Below are 20,019 nucleotides of genomic sequence, written 5' to 3' on the forward strand. Positions count from 1 at the left end.
CGCGGGACAGGGAGCGGTGCCGGGTGCCCCGTGCCCGTCCCGTGCCGGGGTGACACGCGCTGTCCCCTCCCGGCAGCGAGGACTCTGCCATCCCCGTGACGGTGGACGGCCACCGGCTGATCCAGGCGAACGGCACGCTGGTGCTGCGCTCGGTGAAGGCCGAGGACTCCGGCTACTACACCTGCACCGCCACCAACACCTGGGGCTTCGACACCATCATCATCAACCTGCTGGTGCAAGGTGAGGGGCGCCGGCGGGGCGCGGCGCCGGCTGCGGCGGGGGGAGAAGATTTGGGGCAGGTGCTCACGGGTGCTTGCGCTGTCCCCAGTGCCCCCAGACCAGCCGCGCCTGACCGTGTCCAAGACCTCGGCCTCGTCCATCACGCTGGCCTGGATCCCTGGGGACAACGGGGGCAGCTCCATCCGAGGTAGGTAATAACGAAGGGCACATCACTAATTAATCAGATGCTGGTGGCCAGGGCCAGCCCCCGTGGTGGCTCCGTGGCTCCCAGCGCTGGGGTGGATCCGAACCCTCCAGAGCAGGATTTGTGCCCCGTGTCTGCCGTCCCTGGGAGGCTGGGGGCTTCAGGAGGGCTCCAGGACCATCCCTGCTTTGCAGAGCCTCCTTTCTGCTCTGATTCATCTAATGAATTATACTTTGAAACAGCTGCACACCGAGGGGGGAGCAGGGAGAGGGGAAGGAGACCTCGCTTACAATTAATTAAAAGCATGAAAGTAATTACAAGCAAATCTCCCCAGCCAGCAGCCTTTCACTCCAACGGACTCTGTTGATAAATTTGGTTATAATTGGATTAGAAATATTAAAAACATGCTGCATCTACTAAACAAATAAATACCAGGTGGCAGGCACCGGGGGTGCCGGGTGCTGCGGGGTGCCTGGGTGGGCGTCCGCAGGGCTGGGAAAATGTGAGTGGGGGCACGGAGCCCTTGGGGCAGCCCCAGGTACACCCGTCCTGTGCTCACGGGGTGCCTGAGCTCAGGCAGGTGCAGAGAGGCCCTGGAGCAGTGCTCAACACTGGGTTTGGCTCCTGACGCACACACAGCGGCACAAAGCCCGCTGCTGCCTGCTATTTTTGCTGGAGAACTGGCAAAAAAAAAAAAAAAATGCAAAAATGGCCAAATTCGGTGATGCAGCACGGAATTTGGGGATTTTTTGCATAGCCAAAAAGGTCAGAGCAGTTGAAGCCGTGGTTCCCACAGCAACAGGGTCGGGCCCGGTACGTGCCTGCTGCAGGGCATCCGCGTCCTGGCTCCGTGGGTGTCCCTATGCCCAATGCTGGTGCCAGGCACGCATCCAGCGCTGGGTGAGCGCGTCTGTGCTGTGCTGGCGTGCTGGGCACTGCGGCACCGTGTCCCAGCTGCCCTGCACACACGTCTGCCTCTCCCTGGGAAAGCCCGGAGAGCCGCTACCAGGCGTCTTGTTGCCGGCAGCGTAACAGGTTTGTTCATCTAGGCCAGGGTGTGCTTCCTAATACTCTTAATCATGTGGAGGGAGGCGGCGTTCGATGACAGAAGCAACTTCCTAGCAGCTTCCCAAGGGAGCTAGTTAATTCTGCCTTTCCCTTTATAGCCTCGCACCAATCAATCACGGTTCGCACTCCCTGTGCGCCCGTGCACAAACAAGTAATTGGTGCCGTGCTGGCGGTGCTGGGTACGGGCACAGACCACGAGCTGCTCCCTGCAGCCCCTCGCACCGGGCAGAGGAGCTGCCCCCAGCCTGGGGACGGGGATGGGGACAGGGATGGGGACGGGGCTCTCCGGGAGGGTGCAGGCACTGCAGGAGCTCGGTGCTGTCCCCATGCCGTGGCTGCAGGCAGCATCCCCATTGTTCCCCCCCAGGCTTCGTGCTCCAGTACTCGGTGGACAACAGCGAGGAGTGGAAGGACGTCTTCATCAGCTCCTCGGAGCGCTCCTTCAAGCTGGAAAGCCTCAAGTGCGGCACCTGGTACAAGGTGAAGCTGGCGGCCAAGAACAGCGTGGGGGCTGGCCGCATCAGCGAGATCATCGAGGCCAAGACCCACGGCAGGGGTGAGCTCTGCTTCTGCTTCTGCTCTGCTTCTTCCTCTGCAGTTTTTGGCTTTATATTTTTGTCCTGGTGTAAAAAGCAGGGGACGGGGGTGCCGGCAGAAGGGGGATGCCACCTCCCCATCTCCGTGGCGGCACGCTGACGGCTCCTCTCCCGCAGAGCCCTCCTTCAGCAAGGACCAGCACCTCTTCACCCACATCAACTCCACGCACGCCAGGCTGAACCTGCAGGGCTGGAGCAGCGGGGGCTGCCCCATCACCGCCATCGTCCTGGAGTACCGGCCCAAGGGCAACTGGGGCTGGCAGAGCCTGCGCACCAACAGCTCCGGGGAGCTCTTCCTGACCGAGCTGCGCGAGGCCACCTGGTACGAGCTGCGCATGAAGGCCTGCAACAGCGCCGGCTGCGGCAACGAGAGCACGCAGTTCGCCACGCTGGATTATGATGGCAGTGAGTGGGGGGCCGGGCCGGGGGCCGTGCTGCCCGGGGGGGACACGCCAGGAGTGCTGGCTGCCCACCCGCCTCCGTTCCAGGCACCATCCCGCCCATCAAGTCGGCCCAAGGGGAGGGGGATGATGTGAAGAAGCTCTTCACCATCGCCTGCCCCGTCATCCTGGCCACGCTGGGGGTGGCCCTGCTCTTCATCATCCGCAAGAAGAGGAAGGAGAAGCGGCTGAAGCGGCTGCGAGGTGAGGGGCGCCGAGCTCGGGGGCACTGCCCGCAGGACGGGGCCCCAGACCTGTGTACATCTATACCAACGTGTTACGGCTGAGGTCTCAAAAAGCTCCCTTTTTTCCCAACCCTCCCTTTTTTTTTTTTTTTCCCTTCCCCACAGATGCCAAGAGCCTGGCAGAAATGCTGATCAGGTGGGTCCCGTTCACAGCCTGTTGGCAGCCCTGGGCTGTGCGTAAAGCCCCGCTGGGAGCCCAGCTGGCTGCTCGCAGGGCGCTGGGGGGGGCCGGAGGGGTGCAGGGGCTGGGGAAGAGCCGCTGAGCCCGTGCCAGGCTCGAGCCACAGGGGCTCTCCCCAGTAATCGCCGGGTCTGCGTCCCCTCTTACCTCGCAGCAAGAACAACCGCAGCTTCGACACGCCGGTGAAGGGCCCCCCGCAGGGCCCCCGCCTGCACATCGACATCCCCCGCGTGCAGCTGCTCATCGAGGACAAGGAGGGCATCAAGCAGCTGGGTAAGCTCCCTGCCCTCCCTGCCCTCAGCAGCACCTGGCTGCGGAGGGACGAGAGCTGGGGGTGGGCACAGCCTGCCCCATCCCTGCACTGTCCCCTTGGCACGGCCCCGTGGGTCTGGGGGCAGATCTGGGGAGGCTCTGGGGCACAAAAGATGCCCCTCAGCAGCTGGGGAATGCCTTGTGTGAGCTGGGAAGGGGCTGGCAGGGAGCTACGACAAACACCTCGCTACGGAAAGAGCTCTGAGCTGCTGCTGCTTCCCGCAGGAGACGACAAAGCCACGATCCCGGTGACAGACACTGAGTTCAGCCAAGCCGTAAACCCGCAGAGCTTCTGCACAGGCGTGTCCCTGCACCACCCTGCCCTGATCCAGAACACGGGGCCACTCATCGACATGTCGGACATACGCCCGGGCACCAGTAAGTGCTGGGCTGGGGGCACTGGGGGCACTGGGGGAGACAGAGCTGGGCACCCCCCGGGTGCTGCTGTGGCCAAAAGCAGCCGCAGGCGATGCAGAGGGAGCAGGGAGAGCTGCAGCGAGGTGGCTCTGACCGAGCCAACGTGCCCCCACCATCATTTTCTAGACCCTGTGTCCAGGAAGAGCGTCAAGTCGGCGCACAGCACCCGCAACCGCTACTCCAGCCAGTGGACCCTCACCAAGTGCCAGGCGTCCACGCCGGCGCGCACCCTCACCTCGGACTGGCGGACGGTGGGCTCGCAGCACGGCATCACCGTCACCGAGAGCGACAGCTACAGCGCCAGCCTCTCCCAGGACACGGGTACGAGGCACTGCAGGGTCAGGATGCAATATTAGGGGAACTAATATGCCCTGCAGTGGGGCTGTGCCTAATCCTGAGGGAGGCAGGGCCCTGCTGCCATCTCTCTGTCCTCGCCGGTGGCTCCTGAGCCCCGAGGGGGTGCTGGGGAGGGCTGGCTGCGTGCACCACAGCTGGGACGCGTTCCCCAAAGCAGAGCAGGGCAGGCAGCATCAGTCCCAGAGCAGGCAGGTGCCTGATGCGTCCTCCCTCCGCAGACAAGGGCCGGAACAGCATGGTGTCGACGGAGAGCGCCTCGTCCACCTACGAGGAGCTGGCGCGCGCCTACGAGCACGCCAAGCTGGAGGAGCAGCTGCAGCACGCCAAGTTCGAGATCACCGAGTGCTTCATCTCCGACAGCTCCTCCGACCAGATGACCACGGGCACCACCGACAACGCCGACAGCATGACCTCCATGAGCACCCCCTCGGAGCCCGGCATCTGCCGCTTCACCGCCTCCCCGCCCAAGCCCCAGGACAGCGAGCGGGGCAAGAGCGTGGCCGTGCCCATCCCGCACCGCGCCAGCAAGAGTACGTAGCACATCGGGCACAAGCACAAAGCTACCACCAGGTGGTTCCTGCAAAGGGACAGGGAGAGGAGATGGGGAAGGAACCCTTTTTTTGGATCCTTTTTTCCCTCCCTGCGCAGTAACCAGGTTTTACTGTCGTGGTTTCTGCGCGTTTATTTATACAAAAATCCAAATTCTCGGTATATTGTAGCACGCTCATGTCAGACTCTGTTGGGTTGTGTCAGCCTGTAATTGACATTAACACACCCTGTCAGCTTCTGGTGCATGCCAGGAGGGTGTAAGAGATTCTGGTAGAACCCAGCAGAACATTCGGAGCTTGAGACAGGACCCAATGGGATATCAGGAGTTCTTAAACCCTCCTGTATTTTAATCAACTCTGCAAAACTGTTTTATTACAATCTGTCGGACCCTTGAATCTATAGAAATACTTTAGAATCTGTCAGAATCTCTTGCAGTCTAATAGGTTTTAATAGATCCTGACAGATCCTACGAGCTTTTAAGTGGCTCTGTCAGATTATGAAACAAATAGATTAGATTCTGACAGACCGTGTCCGAACCTCTTGCAACCTAACGGAGTAATAGGTTCTGACTAAGTCTGCTGCATGCTCCCTCTGCCCGATTCCAGGAGATTCTAACGGGGATGTTTCAAAGCTTGCAGCAGATGATCTGAGACATTAACAGAGCGTAGTGGAATCCGCCAGATCTGATGCATGATGGCAAATATTTCCTCCTATGTTAAATCTAGCAGAATCTGTCACGATCGTTCCAAATCTATGAGATCGGGACAGATTCTGCCAGCTTCTAACAGCCCTGGTGAAACGTGGCCAGGTGGGACAGAGGTGACCAGGTGTTTGCCACCACTGGGCTTTGGTTCCAGATGTGGCCAGATGTTTGCAAGCCGTACAACCGCTGCATGGGCAAATCCATGTAGAGCGGTAGCCAGATGTTTCTGGCAGCTGTGTCCCAGCAGATGTGTCCAGATGTTTCCAGATGCTGCACAGCTGCAGCCAGATGTTTCCCAGCGTAGCCAGAGGTTTCCAAGCTGACCATACACACTGAAGAAACACAGCCAGGCGGTGACACAGGGGGCTGAGCCACAGATGCTTGTCCCATGGCTGAAACCACCAAATCTGGCATTTTTCTGTTGGATGAGCTCAACACCTGCCAGGCGTCCGAGGTGGTGGCACAGAGGTGGTGGCACGAGTCCTTGTCTGGGGCAAGGCACCGGCCAGGACGCATTACGGAGCACTGAGCACATTTGATACGGTATCACAACAGAAACATTGCAGAACGTTAGGGACTGGAAGGGACCTTCCAATACATGGCATTGAAAAATGCGCTATTACACCATGATAATTATTAGTTGTCAGTCCCTTTTTTATCACTACCATGCCTGTAGTGAAACCCGACAGGCGCAGCGCCCCAGCCGTAGCACAGCGCGCACCGTGCTGTCACCACGGCACGGTCCCAGCGCTTCGACAGCCTTAGTTCTGTCCCTGCTCAGGACCTCGCCCTCACCCCCCTTCCCTCTTGCAGGCGACTACTGCAACCTCCCGCTCTACGTCAAGTCGGAGGCCTTCTTCCGCAAGCCCGACGCCCACGAGCCGTGCCCGGTGGTGCCTCCCCGCGAAGCCTCCATCCGCAACCTGGCCCGGGGCTACCACCCGCCCGCCCGGCACCTGACGCTGGAGCCCGGCACCAAGCCCCCGGGGCTGCCGCCCCCCACCTCCGCCACCACCTTACCTCAGAGGACTCTCCCCATGCCCACCTCGGCCGGGGCCACCGCTGCGCCCACCGCCGCCGCCGCGCCCACCGCCGCCACCGCCGCCGAGCCCCCCGCGGCCGCCGCCGCCGCCCCCGCCGAGCCGCGCGCACCCACGCACTCCAAAGTGGGGGGCTCGCGGGACTCGCTGCTAGAAATGAGCACGTCGGGCGTGGGCAGGTCTCAGAAACAGGGGGCTGGCGCCTACTCCAAGTCCTACACGCTGGTGTAGGGCCGCGCGGGCACCGCCACGGACTCAGCTCCTCCCCGGCGCTATTTCTATTTAAGTCACGGACTTGTACATAAGGAACTCTTTTGTATAAATGAAACTATTTTCTTCTTCTCCAAACAGAAAAAGAAACCAGGGCACAAAGAATTTGATGTTACAGATTAAGAAAAAAAATATAATATATATGTAAACATATATATATATTTCACATCATTTTGAAAGGGGCACAAGGAAAGACTCAGCGACTTTTTTTCCCTGATCTCGTCGGTGGTTTTGACAAAGGAACGTCTCAAAGACATTGCATGCTATTTTACTGTTCTGAAAACAGCAGGAGTTGCTTCAATTTGCAAATGCTTATGTGTTAATACCTTTTTCTATGAAAAAAAAACCAGCGCTGTGTGCAATAAAGGTTATGTTTATATCTGGGTGTTTCTTAAGTGGCCGGAGGAGCGCTTGGTGGCACAGGGCTAGGGACAGGACAGCGCGGGAGGGAAGGGGACAGCGAGCAGCCCACCACAGCACACACGTGGATGCAGCACACCGTGGTGAGCCCATCGCAGCACAGCGAGGCAAGAAGCAAAGCCAAGAGCCCCTCGTGCACCATCGACGTGCAGCAGAGCACAGCACTGCGCCAGGTCAGGGCGCATGGCAGCACAACCCAGCACGATCCTGCCCGGCTCCCTCGAGGCCACAGCTCGTGGGGACGTGGGGCACGGTGCCCCACAGCCCGGCTGCACCAGCTCGGAGTGGCCAAGCACAGCACAGCACAGCACAGCACAGCACCCTGCCCCAGCACCTGCAAGGATGAGAGCAGCCGGAGCCGAGGCAAGGAGCACATCAGCACCACCGCCCGCCGGGCTGGCAGCCTCCCCCTGCCCGCCCTGCTGCCCGAGACGGCAAAAACAGCAGCAGACTGATCAACAGGCTTCCCCAAACCAGAACCTCGCCATCCTGGGGAGGTTCTGCTGCTATTTTAAGGCTAATCGGCTCCCTGCCTTTGTTTCCTTGGTGCCTCTGATTTCTCAGGCAGTACTTTAACCAACTGTGTGCTTCTCCATGCTTGTTCCGCTCTGGTCCCATTTCTCATTTCTTCCTTACAGCAAACAGAGGAACCTGCTTCCACCTTAACTCACCTTTTTCTCTTTCACCCTACCTTTAAAAAAAAAAAAAGCACAAAACCACTTGATTATAACTGGTAAACACCGCTTCTTTCAAGTGCTACAGATTTAACTTTGTACCTCCACTCGACTTTGATTTTAAGTGAGCGCAGACCTGTGCTCTGTGACCGGCCTTGCTGGTGCCGTGAGCTTCCATCTCAGCTCCCAGCTGGCAGTCCCAGCCCCTGCTGGTGTCGCTGCACCGCTCAGCGGCCCCTGCCGTGCCCCTTGGTTGTCAGAGTCAAACAACTCCTTAAACCCAGGGAAGCTGAAAACTTGGCAGTAACCGGGCAGCTGCTTCCTCTTGGGGGGCCCAGAAAATGAGCTGTTAGGACCAGTTCTTGTGCCCATTCTCAGCAGTTTTGGTGCTTATTCCAGTAACACTCCATGCACAAAACGGGGGTAGGAGCCTTCTGCAGAACCTCTTTTATTTTTTAATATTAATCCCAAGATCTGTTGTGAATAGGATTTACTTCTGCACATTCTTATTCATTCAATTTTAACAGGTTTTTGGAGACAGAAAAAAAAAAGAGGCAATTTTCCAAGTTAGCATGCAAGGAGGGCATGGATTTTGGCCAGCGTTTGTACACACAACGTGAGCAGGGCAATTTAATGCTGCAGATCATGTTATGCGGCTCTGACACGGTCTCTTAGGACCTCAAAGAGTTTATTTGGCTTGCTGCAAGGTGTCATCAGGGGCAATACCAGGGAGCCAGAGGCTGGCAGACATGCAGCGAGCACTCAGCGGTGACTCGGCCTTTCCTTCGTCTGTAGGTTCCCAAAAAGCGCCCAGCTGACAGCCCTGCCCCTCCTGGCTCTGCCCACCATCAGGTGGAAGTGCTGACAAGCAAACCAGCACATTTCTAAGGCTGCAAGAATAGATCAAGTGCACGTTCAACTTCCAACCCCTCTCCTGGTGCAGACTTCACGTGGAGCCAAGCCTTCCCCCCCATCCCAAAGCTGCGTTACAGCGAGGCAACCAAGCAGCACCTCTGCAACGCCAAGCCCAGACTTTAAATAGAAGAGGCAAGAAAAAGGCAAGTGTGCTCTCAGCTGTGAGAGTAAGTGGATTAGCAAGATAAAAAGAACAACAGATTAACATGTCTTTATTGTAATCGGCTAGCACAGATTTTCCTCTACATCTTCACAAGAATCCTCCCCTTCACCTTCCCCAGCAGTTACAGACCGTGGCTTTGTGTTGCTCATTACCAGAACCCAAACTCCCTGCAGGTGCCCAGCACGACCCCCCCAGCACGCCCCCTGCTCCCCGCGAACCCGCTGCGCTTTGCTCTCCCCTGGGACGTGCCAAAGCTTTGTGCAGCACTGAGCCAGGAGCTGGGGAACAGAGCTGCTTCGAGCCGTGCTCGCCAAACCTTGCCTTCAGCAGGAGACGAGCAGCCAACCCTACCCCCTGAGCACCTCCTGCGTGTGCCACAGCTCACTCGGTGTCCTCACCAACCCCCCAAACAATCCCCGGTGGCCCAGTCCTGCTCCTCCTATCTCTGTTTTTATTTTTGCCTCTTTCTCGAGAGCTCTGCACACTATGGAAGCCGGTACTCAAAAATAGCTGCTAAAAAACCAGTCTCCCTCTCATTCCAAAGCCAGGACACCCAGTGCTCCCTGAGAAAAGCAAAAATCAGCTCACACCCAGCACGTGGCACACCTCCTGCTCCCCTTACCTGGTGGCACCCCGTTCCCAGCCAGCTCGTAGGCACCGTGTTGGGTCAGGGAAGAAAGGTGATGTTCCAACCCCGGCTCCAGCTGCAAAGTGGAGCTGTTGTGAGCACAACGAGCCCCAGCTGGGCAGCTGGCTGGGCACAACAGCTCTCAGCTGGGCAGCCCCAGGGCCTGCCACCAGGGAAAGGCCTGCAAGTGCCAGAGCTGCTGGTCCCTGGCTATGGGGCAGTGCTATCTGGGGAAGGAAGGAGCCACCAGGACCCCACCGACCCGCAGCCAACAGCAGAGCACCTACAGCTGTGCACGCACCAAGAGCTACCTAGCGGGTTCACAGTCACAAATCTGGCTGGGGAACACAACAGACAAGAGGAGGGACGGTGCAGGGCGTGGGCAAGGCAGCTACTTCTTCTCCTGCTTCTGCTGCTGGTACCTCCTGAAGTGGGTCTGGATGGTGACGGCCGCCTTCTCTGAAGGGTCGCTGAAGAACCTGCCCTCGCTGCTGGCGTCAGGGGTGACGTTGCCTGGGATGAGAACCAAGTGTCAGGGTGAGCTCAGGCGGTGCTGGTGGCCCCGAACACCTCCTGCTCCCACCAACAGGGCCCGGCCCCGGCTTCCAGAGGCAGCACGAAGCCACGACTCCGCCAGCTCCCGGAGAGCAGAGGGAGATGGAGCAGGGAAGCGAAGCCCAGCCTCCCTGGCAGCACTAAGCCCTCTATTTACACAGCTTTACTCCCCGAAGACCTCAGCTTCCCCACGTTTAATCACCACGTATGATACTCACTTACTTTCACACGCACAAATAAGATTAGAAAAAAAGCCCGGCACTGTACGGCAATAAAGCTCTCACGCTGATAAATGGGAGCCCTCCCCACTCCATGCTTAATGTGGCATTAGGGAAGTATTGTGAAATTCAACAGGAACTGAATCAAAGCCACTCAGCAGTGCTCTTTTAACCAAGTGTGTCACCGCTAAGCACCCCCCGAGCAGCGATCAGGAATCCTGATGCCAGATGCTGCTGTATAAACTCACCAATGTCACCTGAACCCATTTTTATTCACATCCTAAAAGAAATTGCAAAGTAAAAAGATACATAAAAAAAAGTCCACACTGGGAATCAGCTCCCTCCTGCCCGGCTTAACAAGGCGCATTGTCAGCCGTAAATCCTGCCCGCTGCAAAAATCAAATGCCAGAAGCTGGGGAGCCACTGGGGGCATTTACTGCTCTGTGTTTCCAGAAACAAGCCCCCAGCTGTGCGGGCTGCTGACAGCTCCGTGAGAAATGCCCTGTGAAGGAGCTCAGCAGGGCTCAGCACTGGCAGGGGCCATCAATAAGACCCCAGCGCCCAGCCCAGAAAGCCCCGGGGACCTTCCCCTCCTCATGGAGCAGCAAAACCCCCGGAGCAGCGGGCAGGTCCCTCAGGGCTGCTGGTTAATTGCCAAGGAGAGAGCCCCACGAGGCCTCCAGCTGCTCAGCACCCTGCCCGCAGCACCCTGCCCAGCCCGGTGCCAGGCGTCGCGGCCCTTATCCGATTAGTGGCCGAGTCGCTCTGAGAATAGAAGGGGACAAAGCCTATTTGCCGAGCACTTGACTTCAGCAGAGCTGTCAGGCTTAGGAAGAAGAGCAGAGAGGAGGGAAAGGGACGAGCTCAGGGTGGTTTTGCCGGGCTGAGGAGAAGTGCTCCTGCACCCTCTTGGGGGTGTCCTCGGGGAGGGGAACTGGCTGAAAGTGCAGCCCTGCCAGCAAGCCAGAGGTGCAGCCACGGGAAGTGAAAAGAAGGAAAAAAATAAATAAAGGGGGCAGGGGGAAAGGGGGTGACTTCCCTCACACAAAGCTGACTTCCCAAATACCCCCTAATAATGTCACGGGGACGGATCTTCTGGAAAAAGGGCCTAGGTACTGCAGTGCCTGTTGTGCCATGACCCCCAGTCTCACCAAGTTTCCCCCTCTGCTTAGCTGTGCCTGCCTCCCCGCCTGCCCCACACTCACCTTTCTCTCCAGAAATCGAGTAGATGCTGTTATGGCGAGAGCTCCTGCCTTTCTGCAAAGGTAGAGGACAGAAACAGTCAGCTCCATCTCCAGGCAGAGGCAGGGAGCAGCCCCTGCCAGGCCAGCTGCGAGGGACAGGGCAAGCTCCACCAAGCTTTCTGCTACCCATTCCCCTTGGGAACCTTGAAAATACTTACTGTTGTTCCCTTAAAGAGCATTACAGAGCTCTGATTAATTAATTTGCATTTGTAAGAAGTCCTCCAAGGAGAATCAGCGAAGAGCTTTGTATCAAAAACCAGATTTGTGACAACTGCTGGCAGGATCTCTTTAACCAAGCTCTGGGATGGCCAGCAGACGAGCCCTCTGTCCCGACCGCCCGAGGAGAGGAGACGAGGCAGGCAGCACTCACCTCGCTGTCCCGGCTGGTGCGGCGGCTCTGCGTCACGCACTGGATCTGCCAGGGCAGGGGCTGGTACACCAGGTAGGGCAGGGGCTCCTCGCGGAACAGGCTGGTCCCGAGCTGCATGGAGAAAGGGTTTCCAGCAGGACGGGGGAGAAGCTGATGGGCAGCTCCAAGGGCTGCAGTTAAACACCAGCAAGAGCTGCTCCTGGGTACACATCACTGGGATCACAGCTCGTGGCACAGCCCCAGCCGTGCTGCAGGGAGCCGCGGCTCACAGATACAGCTGAGCCTGGATTCTGCGCTGCCCACAGAGTAACACACCCCTAGAAATAAGACTGAAAGCACCAAATCCTACCTGCTGCCTGGCCAGCCCACACTCACCTGCCCAAATGCTCTCACCACAAAAAACAGCGCTGTCATCAGGGACGCCAGCATGGCTGGGGGCTCCGAGGGGCTCCCACCGTCCTGGGAGGGCCGAGCTCCGGGAGGGACGCACAGCGGGCGGAGGAGCTGGCGACTGAAACGTCCCCTTCTGCAGCAGGCAGGCTCCAAGCCCCTTAATGAGCTTAGGGCTTGTGTTCATCCCGGCAGAGTAATCACCCGCTGTCCTTTTGCTCTTCTAATCGCTGAATTTCTCCAGCATGTACAGTGCTGGCATTCCAGGAAAAGCAAATCCTCTTCTTCCCCAGGTACCTGCAGGCCGGTACACCCCCACCCGAACACAGCCCCCACACCTCAGAGCCACGGCACGCAGCAAACCTCTGCTGCTTGGCCTGCTTCTCAGCAGGATCACAGCAAACCCTCCCGCACCCAGAAGGCATCTCTATTTCAGGTGGGATTTGGGGGTTTCTCAGGGCCGTCCTGTGCTCTCTGCACAGTCACTGCTTCAGGAGCGGGTGGGAGACCAAGAGACGCAGCCGCTCCTGGAGAAACCTAAAGCACCTGGAGAAACCTAAAGGCTGGGCTCGATTTCTGCACGGCCAGCAGGTCCTCACGCTGCTACTCTCAGCACGGGAGAGCCCCCAGGCAGGGCACGGAGGCAGCCGTCACTGCAGCACTGAGCCCAGGCGAGCTGAGCCTTTAACCAGACCATTGCAAATAAAGCCCCAAAAGAGCAAACGTGCACAGCTGGAAGGGCTGGGTAGGGGGGTGCCAGGGCTGCTGGAAGGAGAGAAACAGGGGAAGGAATAAGCGATGGGGAGAGAAAAGTGGGCAGAGCCCCTCTGCCCGCTGTCCTCCAGCCCCAGCTGAGCTGGCCTTGGTCCCCTCCGGCACAGCGCCCACCTTGCAGCCTTGACACGAAGCTCAGGAGGGAGATAACCATCGTAACGGGGCTGGATGACTGCTGTATGAAAAGGGCAGGATACGAGCCCATGAAAAGCCGTCCTGCTGGCTGAAAGCCCCACGAAGAATTGCTTTTGTAGTTTTGTTTTTAGCTTTCTATCTGCCTCTGCATTTGCTACCGTGGCCAGACACTTAATAGAATAATGGTAATAAAGCTACAGCGAGCTGAAGTGGTCTTGAAAAATTGCCAGAAATGACCTTGACAAGACAAAACATGAAGCAGCCTGGAGACAAGTGAGGGGAAGATGTGAAAGGTAAGTACCAGCTGGCTATCGAGGGCTATGACAGCACGGCTCGACAAGGAAAAAATAAAGCTACAAATGTCACCATCATACAAAACAGACTCACGTTGATTTAATTTGCTTACAAAACCAGATACAGCTATCACAAGTTTCAACAGGAAAGATAAACGTATTTCAGAACATATTATTGCTACGGAAGCAGGCATTTCTCCACACTCATCCACGCTGCTCGGGACACAGGCTGGGCTCAGCTACATGGCTTTGCGGACAGTGTCCAGCAGGCTGACAGCCTGCCCGTGCTGCAGGAAGCCAGCACGGTGGGGTTGTGGCAAAACCAACTGGAGCTACTGCCAGGAGTTCCTCCGAGAGCTGGGAAACTAAAAGCAGCATCCCTGCAGACGGGGATTGGTGTAAACCCCACAGCAGACAGGAAATCTGCGTTTTGATCCATCCCTTCCTAGGGAGGAGGGATTCCCCTGGCCAGCTGCCGTTCCCTGTGGTCACCTGAGGTCTCCCAATTCGTCCAGGGCCAGAACGAGCTGGCTGAGATTCCTTCAGCAAGGACATCGGTGTGATGGGGCCTGCACGAGGACCACCCCTGCTTTGTTAGCAAGCAGGGGGTTAGAGGATCCATGAGGAGGCCTGAAGCCTCTGGTCAGACCCACAAACGGGAGCCTGGCCAGAAGGTCCCCAGACAAAGGTGGGAGGAAGAATTCAGAAAACTTTAGAGTCCAGCAAAAAAAAGAAAAAGAAAAAAAAGGAAACACAGACATTCTTCTCGAGTTTTAAAATGTTCATCAAAAATATATTTCTATTTGCATGTAAACATTCCCCTGCCACACTCACAGCATGAACTGTTCCAACGTTGTGCCAGTATACAACAACCAGGAAGCAAAGCAGGAGGGGGAGTTCTGCCTCACTTTGCTGCGCATCATTAGCCACACTGAGAAACACAAACAGCACTGAAGGGTGAAGAACAGCAACTTTACCATCCTCCCTGCATCAGCTGTCTCTAGAGAGAACGACTTTGAAGATGATTTCTCACAGATGGGATCCCTTGAAATGCAGACTTCCTCATCAGACAAAATGGCAAACGGTACAGCATTTTTTAAAGCATTAAATATTTAAAGTCAGCTTGGAGGAAAGGCTGACAAAACAACCAAATACCACTTTTCCCACTTAGCAGTATGAAAGCCGAGTCTGACTTCTCCCCACCGGCTCGAGCAGCACCACCTGCCCCCTCGCAGCTCTGCGTTCCAGCAGGGTGCTCAGCACCAAGCCCCTCCAGCACCACAGGTACGTGCACCCGCTGAGCAGAGCAGTGTGCCACCTCCTCCTATCTGAGAGCAACGCATCCCAACCCCTCAGCCTTGCTCCCAGCCGTGGCCTCAGGAGTCTGCTCTCCCCACGGCCCAGCAGAGCTGCTCCAGGTCCCAGGCTGGGCGCCAAGGCTCAGGTTTGCCTGCACAGCCCTGCTGCGTGGGAGCAGACCCCAGCTGCTGAGCTCTGGATCCCTCTCCCCAGGGTACGGAAGGCCGCAGGTGGGGCTTTGTCTCCTCTGAACATTCACACCAGGCTGAGAGCCCTAACAGCGCCTGCACCAGCAGGAACCGCTCCGTGCTCTCTTGCCATCCCTGCTCTGCGTTGCCATCAGCACATTTGTAATATATGAGACGAGCTCCCACAGCACAGCCATGCTGTGCAGTTCTGGCCAGCCTGGCAGAAAAAGGAGGAAGCAGGGAGCTCTTTTCTAGAAAATCTGCCATGAAAGCCATCCTCGGTTTTGTTCCTATTGCTTCCGCCCCACAAGACAGGAACATTTTGCAGAGAGTTACAAGCTACTGTTCCCAGTTATATCCCCAGACTCTACCCATTTTGCTGTTCATTCTCCCCTCCTTGTGCACTTGCCACAAAAGCCAGATGACTTGGCTCACCTGCAATTAAGCATGTGTGGGGCATCAGCGTGGGCTCATTTCCTGACACATTTCCTCCAGCAAAGTCTCAGACAGATCCGCCTCCTCCCCCTTGACCAGTTACTCAAAGTCCTCCATGATTCACAGCTCTGCTTCATGATTGCTAGAATACTAATGAGAGAACTGTTGATTTATTGAAGCCCTGATATTTCACCACTGGATTAAACAGTCTATAAAGTATATTTGGACACATTACAGGATTAGAAGAATCCACCTGGGAAGTTCACTTCCTCCTTCCTCCACTCTCTTGTAAAGAGACTTTATTTCAAGGGCAGAGCGCAAAGAACAGCGTTGGCTGGGTATGACCAAACCCCAGCAAATTGTTAGGGGGACGACGCAGGCCCCAGCTACCACCTCTCCAGGTCCTGAAAACACCAAGTCCCACCTTTCAGTAATGGTACACTTTTATTTGTCTGTTTTCATCCAGTCCTAGCTGAAGTAGGCTGGGGCTGCTGGCAGGAGGCTTCTGTGTACCTGGGAAGAGAGGTCTGGCAGCTGGGTGAAGGAAAAGCGTGGCTTACACAAGGGATTAGCATGCATGAGCCAGGAGGGAGGACAGGTACTGAGGGGCAGGAACCAGCCCCACGCACACGTGCTGTCTTTAGCCTGCTGCATCCAAGTCAAATGGAATTAAAGAGGGATTACAGAATTCAAAGGAGCACTGTGCTCAGGACAGCGTGCGCTATCAGAGGCCCTGAGGGATTTGCTGCTAATATCAGTGTACACTGCAAAGGAGATACTTGCAGCCCTAGCGTAATGCTGTTACAACACAAACCTGGAAACACTCCCAATAATAGCACTGCGAGGTTCCGCTCGTTTGATCCCACCATACGCAGCTGGATGCCTCCAAAAACTGAGCTGGACAGGCTGAGCCCGGAGCCTCCCTGCACGGCCACGTGGCCACCCCACATGTCAGGTCCATGCGACTCCTGGCGAGCCTCAGCTCAGGCACCGTCACCTCTCCAAGGTGCTGCACCACACACGGAGCTGCCTCATGGCTCCCTCATTGCAGGCTGCCTGCAGCAAACCCACTGATGCTGGCTGGGATTGTCCCACCAGCACCAGCACCATGCCCTGCCTCCTCCTCCATTCTGCACTTTGTTTTATTATTTATTTTTAAAATTCTCACGTTACCAGCTCCAGCTGCTGTGTATCACAGAACAACTGGGGACAGGGGGAGAGAGACTCTCCGTCAGGTACAGCTCGAAGATGGAAAAAACAGGTCACTCGTGCTGCAACTACTAAACAACATTCTTTTGCAGAACTGGACACTAAAATAGAGGCTAAGGCTTTGAAATTGCTGTTCAATGCTTTAGAGCTCCTGATTCACTCACCTCCTGCTGTTGCCTCCTACCTGCTGCAGGAAGCTGGAGTGCAATTAGAGACCAAACTCAGGCAAAGGATACACCTTTGAATCCCTCTTGAAGTCTTCTAGCCATTTCTTGTTGGTCTCAATCATTCCTTGAATACTCATCTTGTCTGACTCACGGCTCTGGAACTGGGAGTGCTGGAACTGGCGAATTTGCTCGCTGTTGTCAGAGAGAGAAAGACGGTGGAAATGGGAAAGATGCCTAGACAGACACAATCCTAGAGTTGAGAAAAAGTGAAGAACCTCTACAAAAAGAGCCACAGTAAGCAAGAAGTAGCTTCTTGTTGGCTCCAAATCTTCTGCCCAAACACATTATGGAGAAGACCTGCAGCGTCCACCCACTTTGGTCTGTGTAGCGTCTGAAAGGCTCAGGTGGTAGCCTCCAGGATCACCTGTCACAGCAAAGCCAGCATGAGTTCCACTTGGCCCATGGCTGGCACTCTTGGATCCTGCTCCTTTAACTGGGGTTAGCAGCACAACTCTGGCTTCTGCAGGAAAGCTGCTGTTACAAGGCAGTGCTGAGCACGTGGCAGTGAATTGCTAACACTACCTAACTTATCTGCCTAACAGCCAGCTTATATCATATAGCGAGTAGGTAAGAACAAAATCACATCTGATCCATAAATTATTCCAGAGAAATAAATGCAGCACAATGAAACAAGAACACTCGAAGAACACTCGAGGAAAAAGACCCTTACTCTGCAGGTACGTATCCCAGCTTGTTGTCCAGAGTACCGGAACTTCCACTGAGTGATGGGAACCCACCTGGAAAAATAGATATTAAAAACAGGTCCCCCTGATTCGAATCAACAGTCTTTAAGTCTGGGTGCATGTGCTTTCTTGTGTTACAGACACACTATCCCTACAAGCTGAGCCACCAGCCAAGAGCACAGTGGTGTTAAGGAAACTGAGATGGTGAACCTATCCCCAGTCCACAGGACGCTTCTAGTGGAGCAGGTCTGACTTTGATCTGGCCTTATCAGCACTGGCACAATGAGCTGATTAGAATTTGCAGCACTGAAATCAAAAGTTGTAAGCAAACATGTAGATGGATTAAGATTGCAAGACCTACCTGGGAAGTACTTGTGCCACTTTTCTGCCAGGATGCTGTCCACTGTCTGCCCGGCTGTGACAGAGCGACTGGAGCTCAGCCCAGTGCTCCGGACCCACTGGTCCACCAGAGACACCCCAGCGGGGGGCACCAAGGAGCCACCTGCCTGAAGTCCTGCCAAGGATGCATAGGTAGAAAGAGGGACACCATTGGAGGGCACCTGGGTCGAAGTAAAGAGTGGAGACCGGTGGTTGTTCAGAGAGCTCAAAACGCCGAGGACCCCATTCAGTTCTCTGGTGATGAGCTGCAGAGAGTCTGTCAGGTATTGGATCTTGTCCAGCTGTGGGCCAACCTGTAGATCCGTTCTCAAGTCAACTAGCAGAAGACAGAAAGAATAAAGGGATCAGTGGGAAGGTGAGGGAGATGCTGCCTGCCTGGCAGGAGGCTCACTTTCTGCAGTGTTTCACTGAGTTTGATCAGTCTCTTTATTCTCAAATGAGCACAAGTGAGAAAAACATCAGATACATCAGAGAGACAAGAGGGCAAGGCAGACACTGTTTAAAGCATTATACATTGGGCACAGCGTACCAGACCAGTCAGGCACTTACATTTAGGCTGACCTAAGCTTGCACTGGACATGCTGTTTGTGTCCTCAGAGTTGCTGACATCAAAAGTCACCATCTTCTTGCACGCAGTACTCTTCAGTGTATCTTCATCTGAAAGCTGATCAGAAGAAGGAAAACGTTACAAATAAAACCTATTGTTCTGTCCCTGAACAGCAAAGCCATTGGAATACTGCCTACAGCTCATCTACACAGGCTGGACTGCACAGTCAGGCACAGACCACGTGAAGGTAGAGATATTCATCCTCGGTCTCCAACAGCAAAATCTAAAAGAAAAAAGACCACCTGGTCTCTGGAAGAAGCTGTGCGTGCACTGGAGGCCAAATTTAACAGTTGTGTGAACTGGCCCTTCTAGGCAGAAGTCAAAGTGTTTTGTGCAATAAATAGGCCTTATAATTCTTGCATGGCTGGGTTCTCTCTTTGCACCAACAAGTGCTTGACCATCTGAAGCAAGGTGCGCTCACATTTCATGCTGCCCTAAGGCTACATGGTCACAGGCACAGCTGGACAGATTCTAAGGCTTGCATTGAACAGGAAAGCAGACTAGATCCTAGCTCGCATGAGATGACCTGCCCTTGTTTTCTCTAAGCAGAACTGATGCAGATTTTTCAGGTTGCTTTCTGTATCTACTCTGCAGTCATCCACTTAACAGTGAGTCCAGATGTCATCGGCAGAGGGAAATATTTGCCACCTTGCGCAAGACACAAACAGCTAATAAAATATATAACAATTCTAATGCAAGAGTTCAGTTTATATTACAGGACACTTCAGCATATTGGTGTTAGCATCCATTTGTTTCTGGCCTAAGAAGATCAAAGGCTCATTCAGCAGGTTTTCTCCAACCAACTTGATCCCTGATGCCTGCCTGGCAAGCTGCCATCAGCCAGAAACTCACCATCCCAAGCCTCAGCCTATGTTTGTTCAGTTGACTGCAGAACTAGTGAATCATGTGAATTATAGCCTAACCAGGTTTGTCATTCTCTTCGGTTTCGTGACCAGCCTATTCTCTCCTGCAGTTCTCAGACACTCAGTTCTGCTCTCAAAGAACGTGTTTCTAATAATCCAGCTTCCCTTGCAAACACCAGTCTTCTGCCACCAGCTAAATAGCCCCCATTTGTACCAAAAGCTCTACAGAGACTCCAGCACAGGGGAGGAGGTCAAGAGCTCTGGGAACTGTGGGAGTGCAGCTGGGCAGGTCCAAGCAGGATGCTGGTGCTTACCTCCTCCAACAGCGATGACTCCAGCTGGCTTAGTTTCTCTTCCTTCTTCTTCAGCAGCACCTGTCCTTTCCGCATAACTGACTTCATCTTGTCCAGCTGCTTTGCTTCCTGCAGGGGATCAAACAGCCAAGCCAAGGAGGAAAATCTGCTTTAGTTGTCACGATGACTTTCACTGTCTCGCTTCTGCTCAGCACAGGAAATCATGCTGCTGGAATAAAACTGCTTCCAAGTCTTCCAGAGCATAGGGAAAGGAGTATACAGAGAGGAGAGCACATGCCTCAGGCAAGTTCACCCCAAGGAAAAGGAGGTTTCACTTCCTAATGCTGCATCCAGCAGGGTCAACAGCTTTGCAGCTATAGGCTGCAGGTAGGAGTGCTCCGTCAGCAAAGGAAATTATTTTTTCCCTGTCTTTAG

At 55.3% G+C, this 20,019-nt stretch overlaps 2 protein-coding genes across 9 annotated transcripts in view; one reads left to right on the forward strand and one right to left on the reverse strand.

Annotated features, from left to right (window-relative positions):
- DSCAML1 (DS cell adhesion molecule like 1) overlaps positions 1-6,969 on the forward strand; it is a 95,156-nt gene extending 88,187 nt beyond the window's left edge. For 2 of the 3 annotated variants that reach the window (XM_082777844.1, XM_082777845.1), the window contains 11 exons: positions 77-240; positions 329-427; positions 1,860-2,048; positions 2,206-2,493; positions 2,577-2,732; positions 2,879-2,909; positions 3,109-3,227; positions 3,492-3,644; positions 3,810-4,004; positions 4,259-4,570; positions 6,106-6,969. In XM_082777844.1, the coding sequence (XP_082633970.1) occupies positions 77-240; positions 329-427; positions 1,860-2,048; positions 2,206-2,493; positions 2,577-2,732; positions 2,879-2,909; positions 3,109-3,227; positions 3,492-3,644; positions 3,810-4,004; positions 4,259-4,570; positions 6,106-6,563 (2,164 nt within the window). In that variant the 3' untranslated portion in view covers positions 6,564-6,969. Of the gene's footprint in view, positions 1-76; positions 241-328; positions 428-1,859; positions 2,049-2,205; positions 2,494-2,576; positions 2,733-2,878; positions 2,910-3,073; positions 3,228-3,491; positions 3,645-3,809; positions 4,005-4,258; positions 4,571-6,105 lie in introns of those variants that run through there. The other variant, XR_014318965.1, reaches the window with a different exon arrangement.
- A 6,507-nt stretch (positions 6,970-13,476) lies between these two features.
- CEP164 (centrosomal protein 164) overlaps positions 13,477-20,019 on the reverse strand; it is a 38,250-nt gene continuing 31,707 nt past the window's right edge. For 5 of the 6 annotated variants that reach the window (XM_082777799.1, XM_082777798.1, XM_082777797.1 and 2 more), the window contains 6 exons: positions 19,606-19,713; positions 18,371-18,485; positions 17,784-18,137; positions 17,410-17,476; positions 16,749-16,871; positions 13,477-15,830 (listed from right to left, as the gene is read on the reverse strand). In XM_082777799.1, coding sequence (XP_082633925.1) covers positions 15,731-15,830; positions 16,749-16,871; positions 17,410-17,476; positions 17,784-18,137; positions 18,371-18,485; positions 19,606-19,713 — 867 coding nt within the window. In that variant the 3' untranslated portion in view covers positions 13,477-15,730. The remainder of the gene's footprint in view (positions 15,831-16,748; positions 16,872-17,409; positions 17,477-17,783; positions 18,138-18,370; positions 18,486-19,605; positions 19,714-20,019) is intronic. The other variant, XR_014318961.1, reaches the window with a different exon arrangement.

The sequence above is a fragment of the Aythya marila genome (genome assembly GCF_965140915.1).
Source record: "Aythya marila genome assembly, chromosome: 23".
Lineage (NCBI taxonomy): Eukaryota > Metazoa > Chordata > Aves > Anseriformes > Anatidae > Aythya > Aythya marila.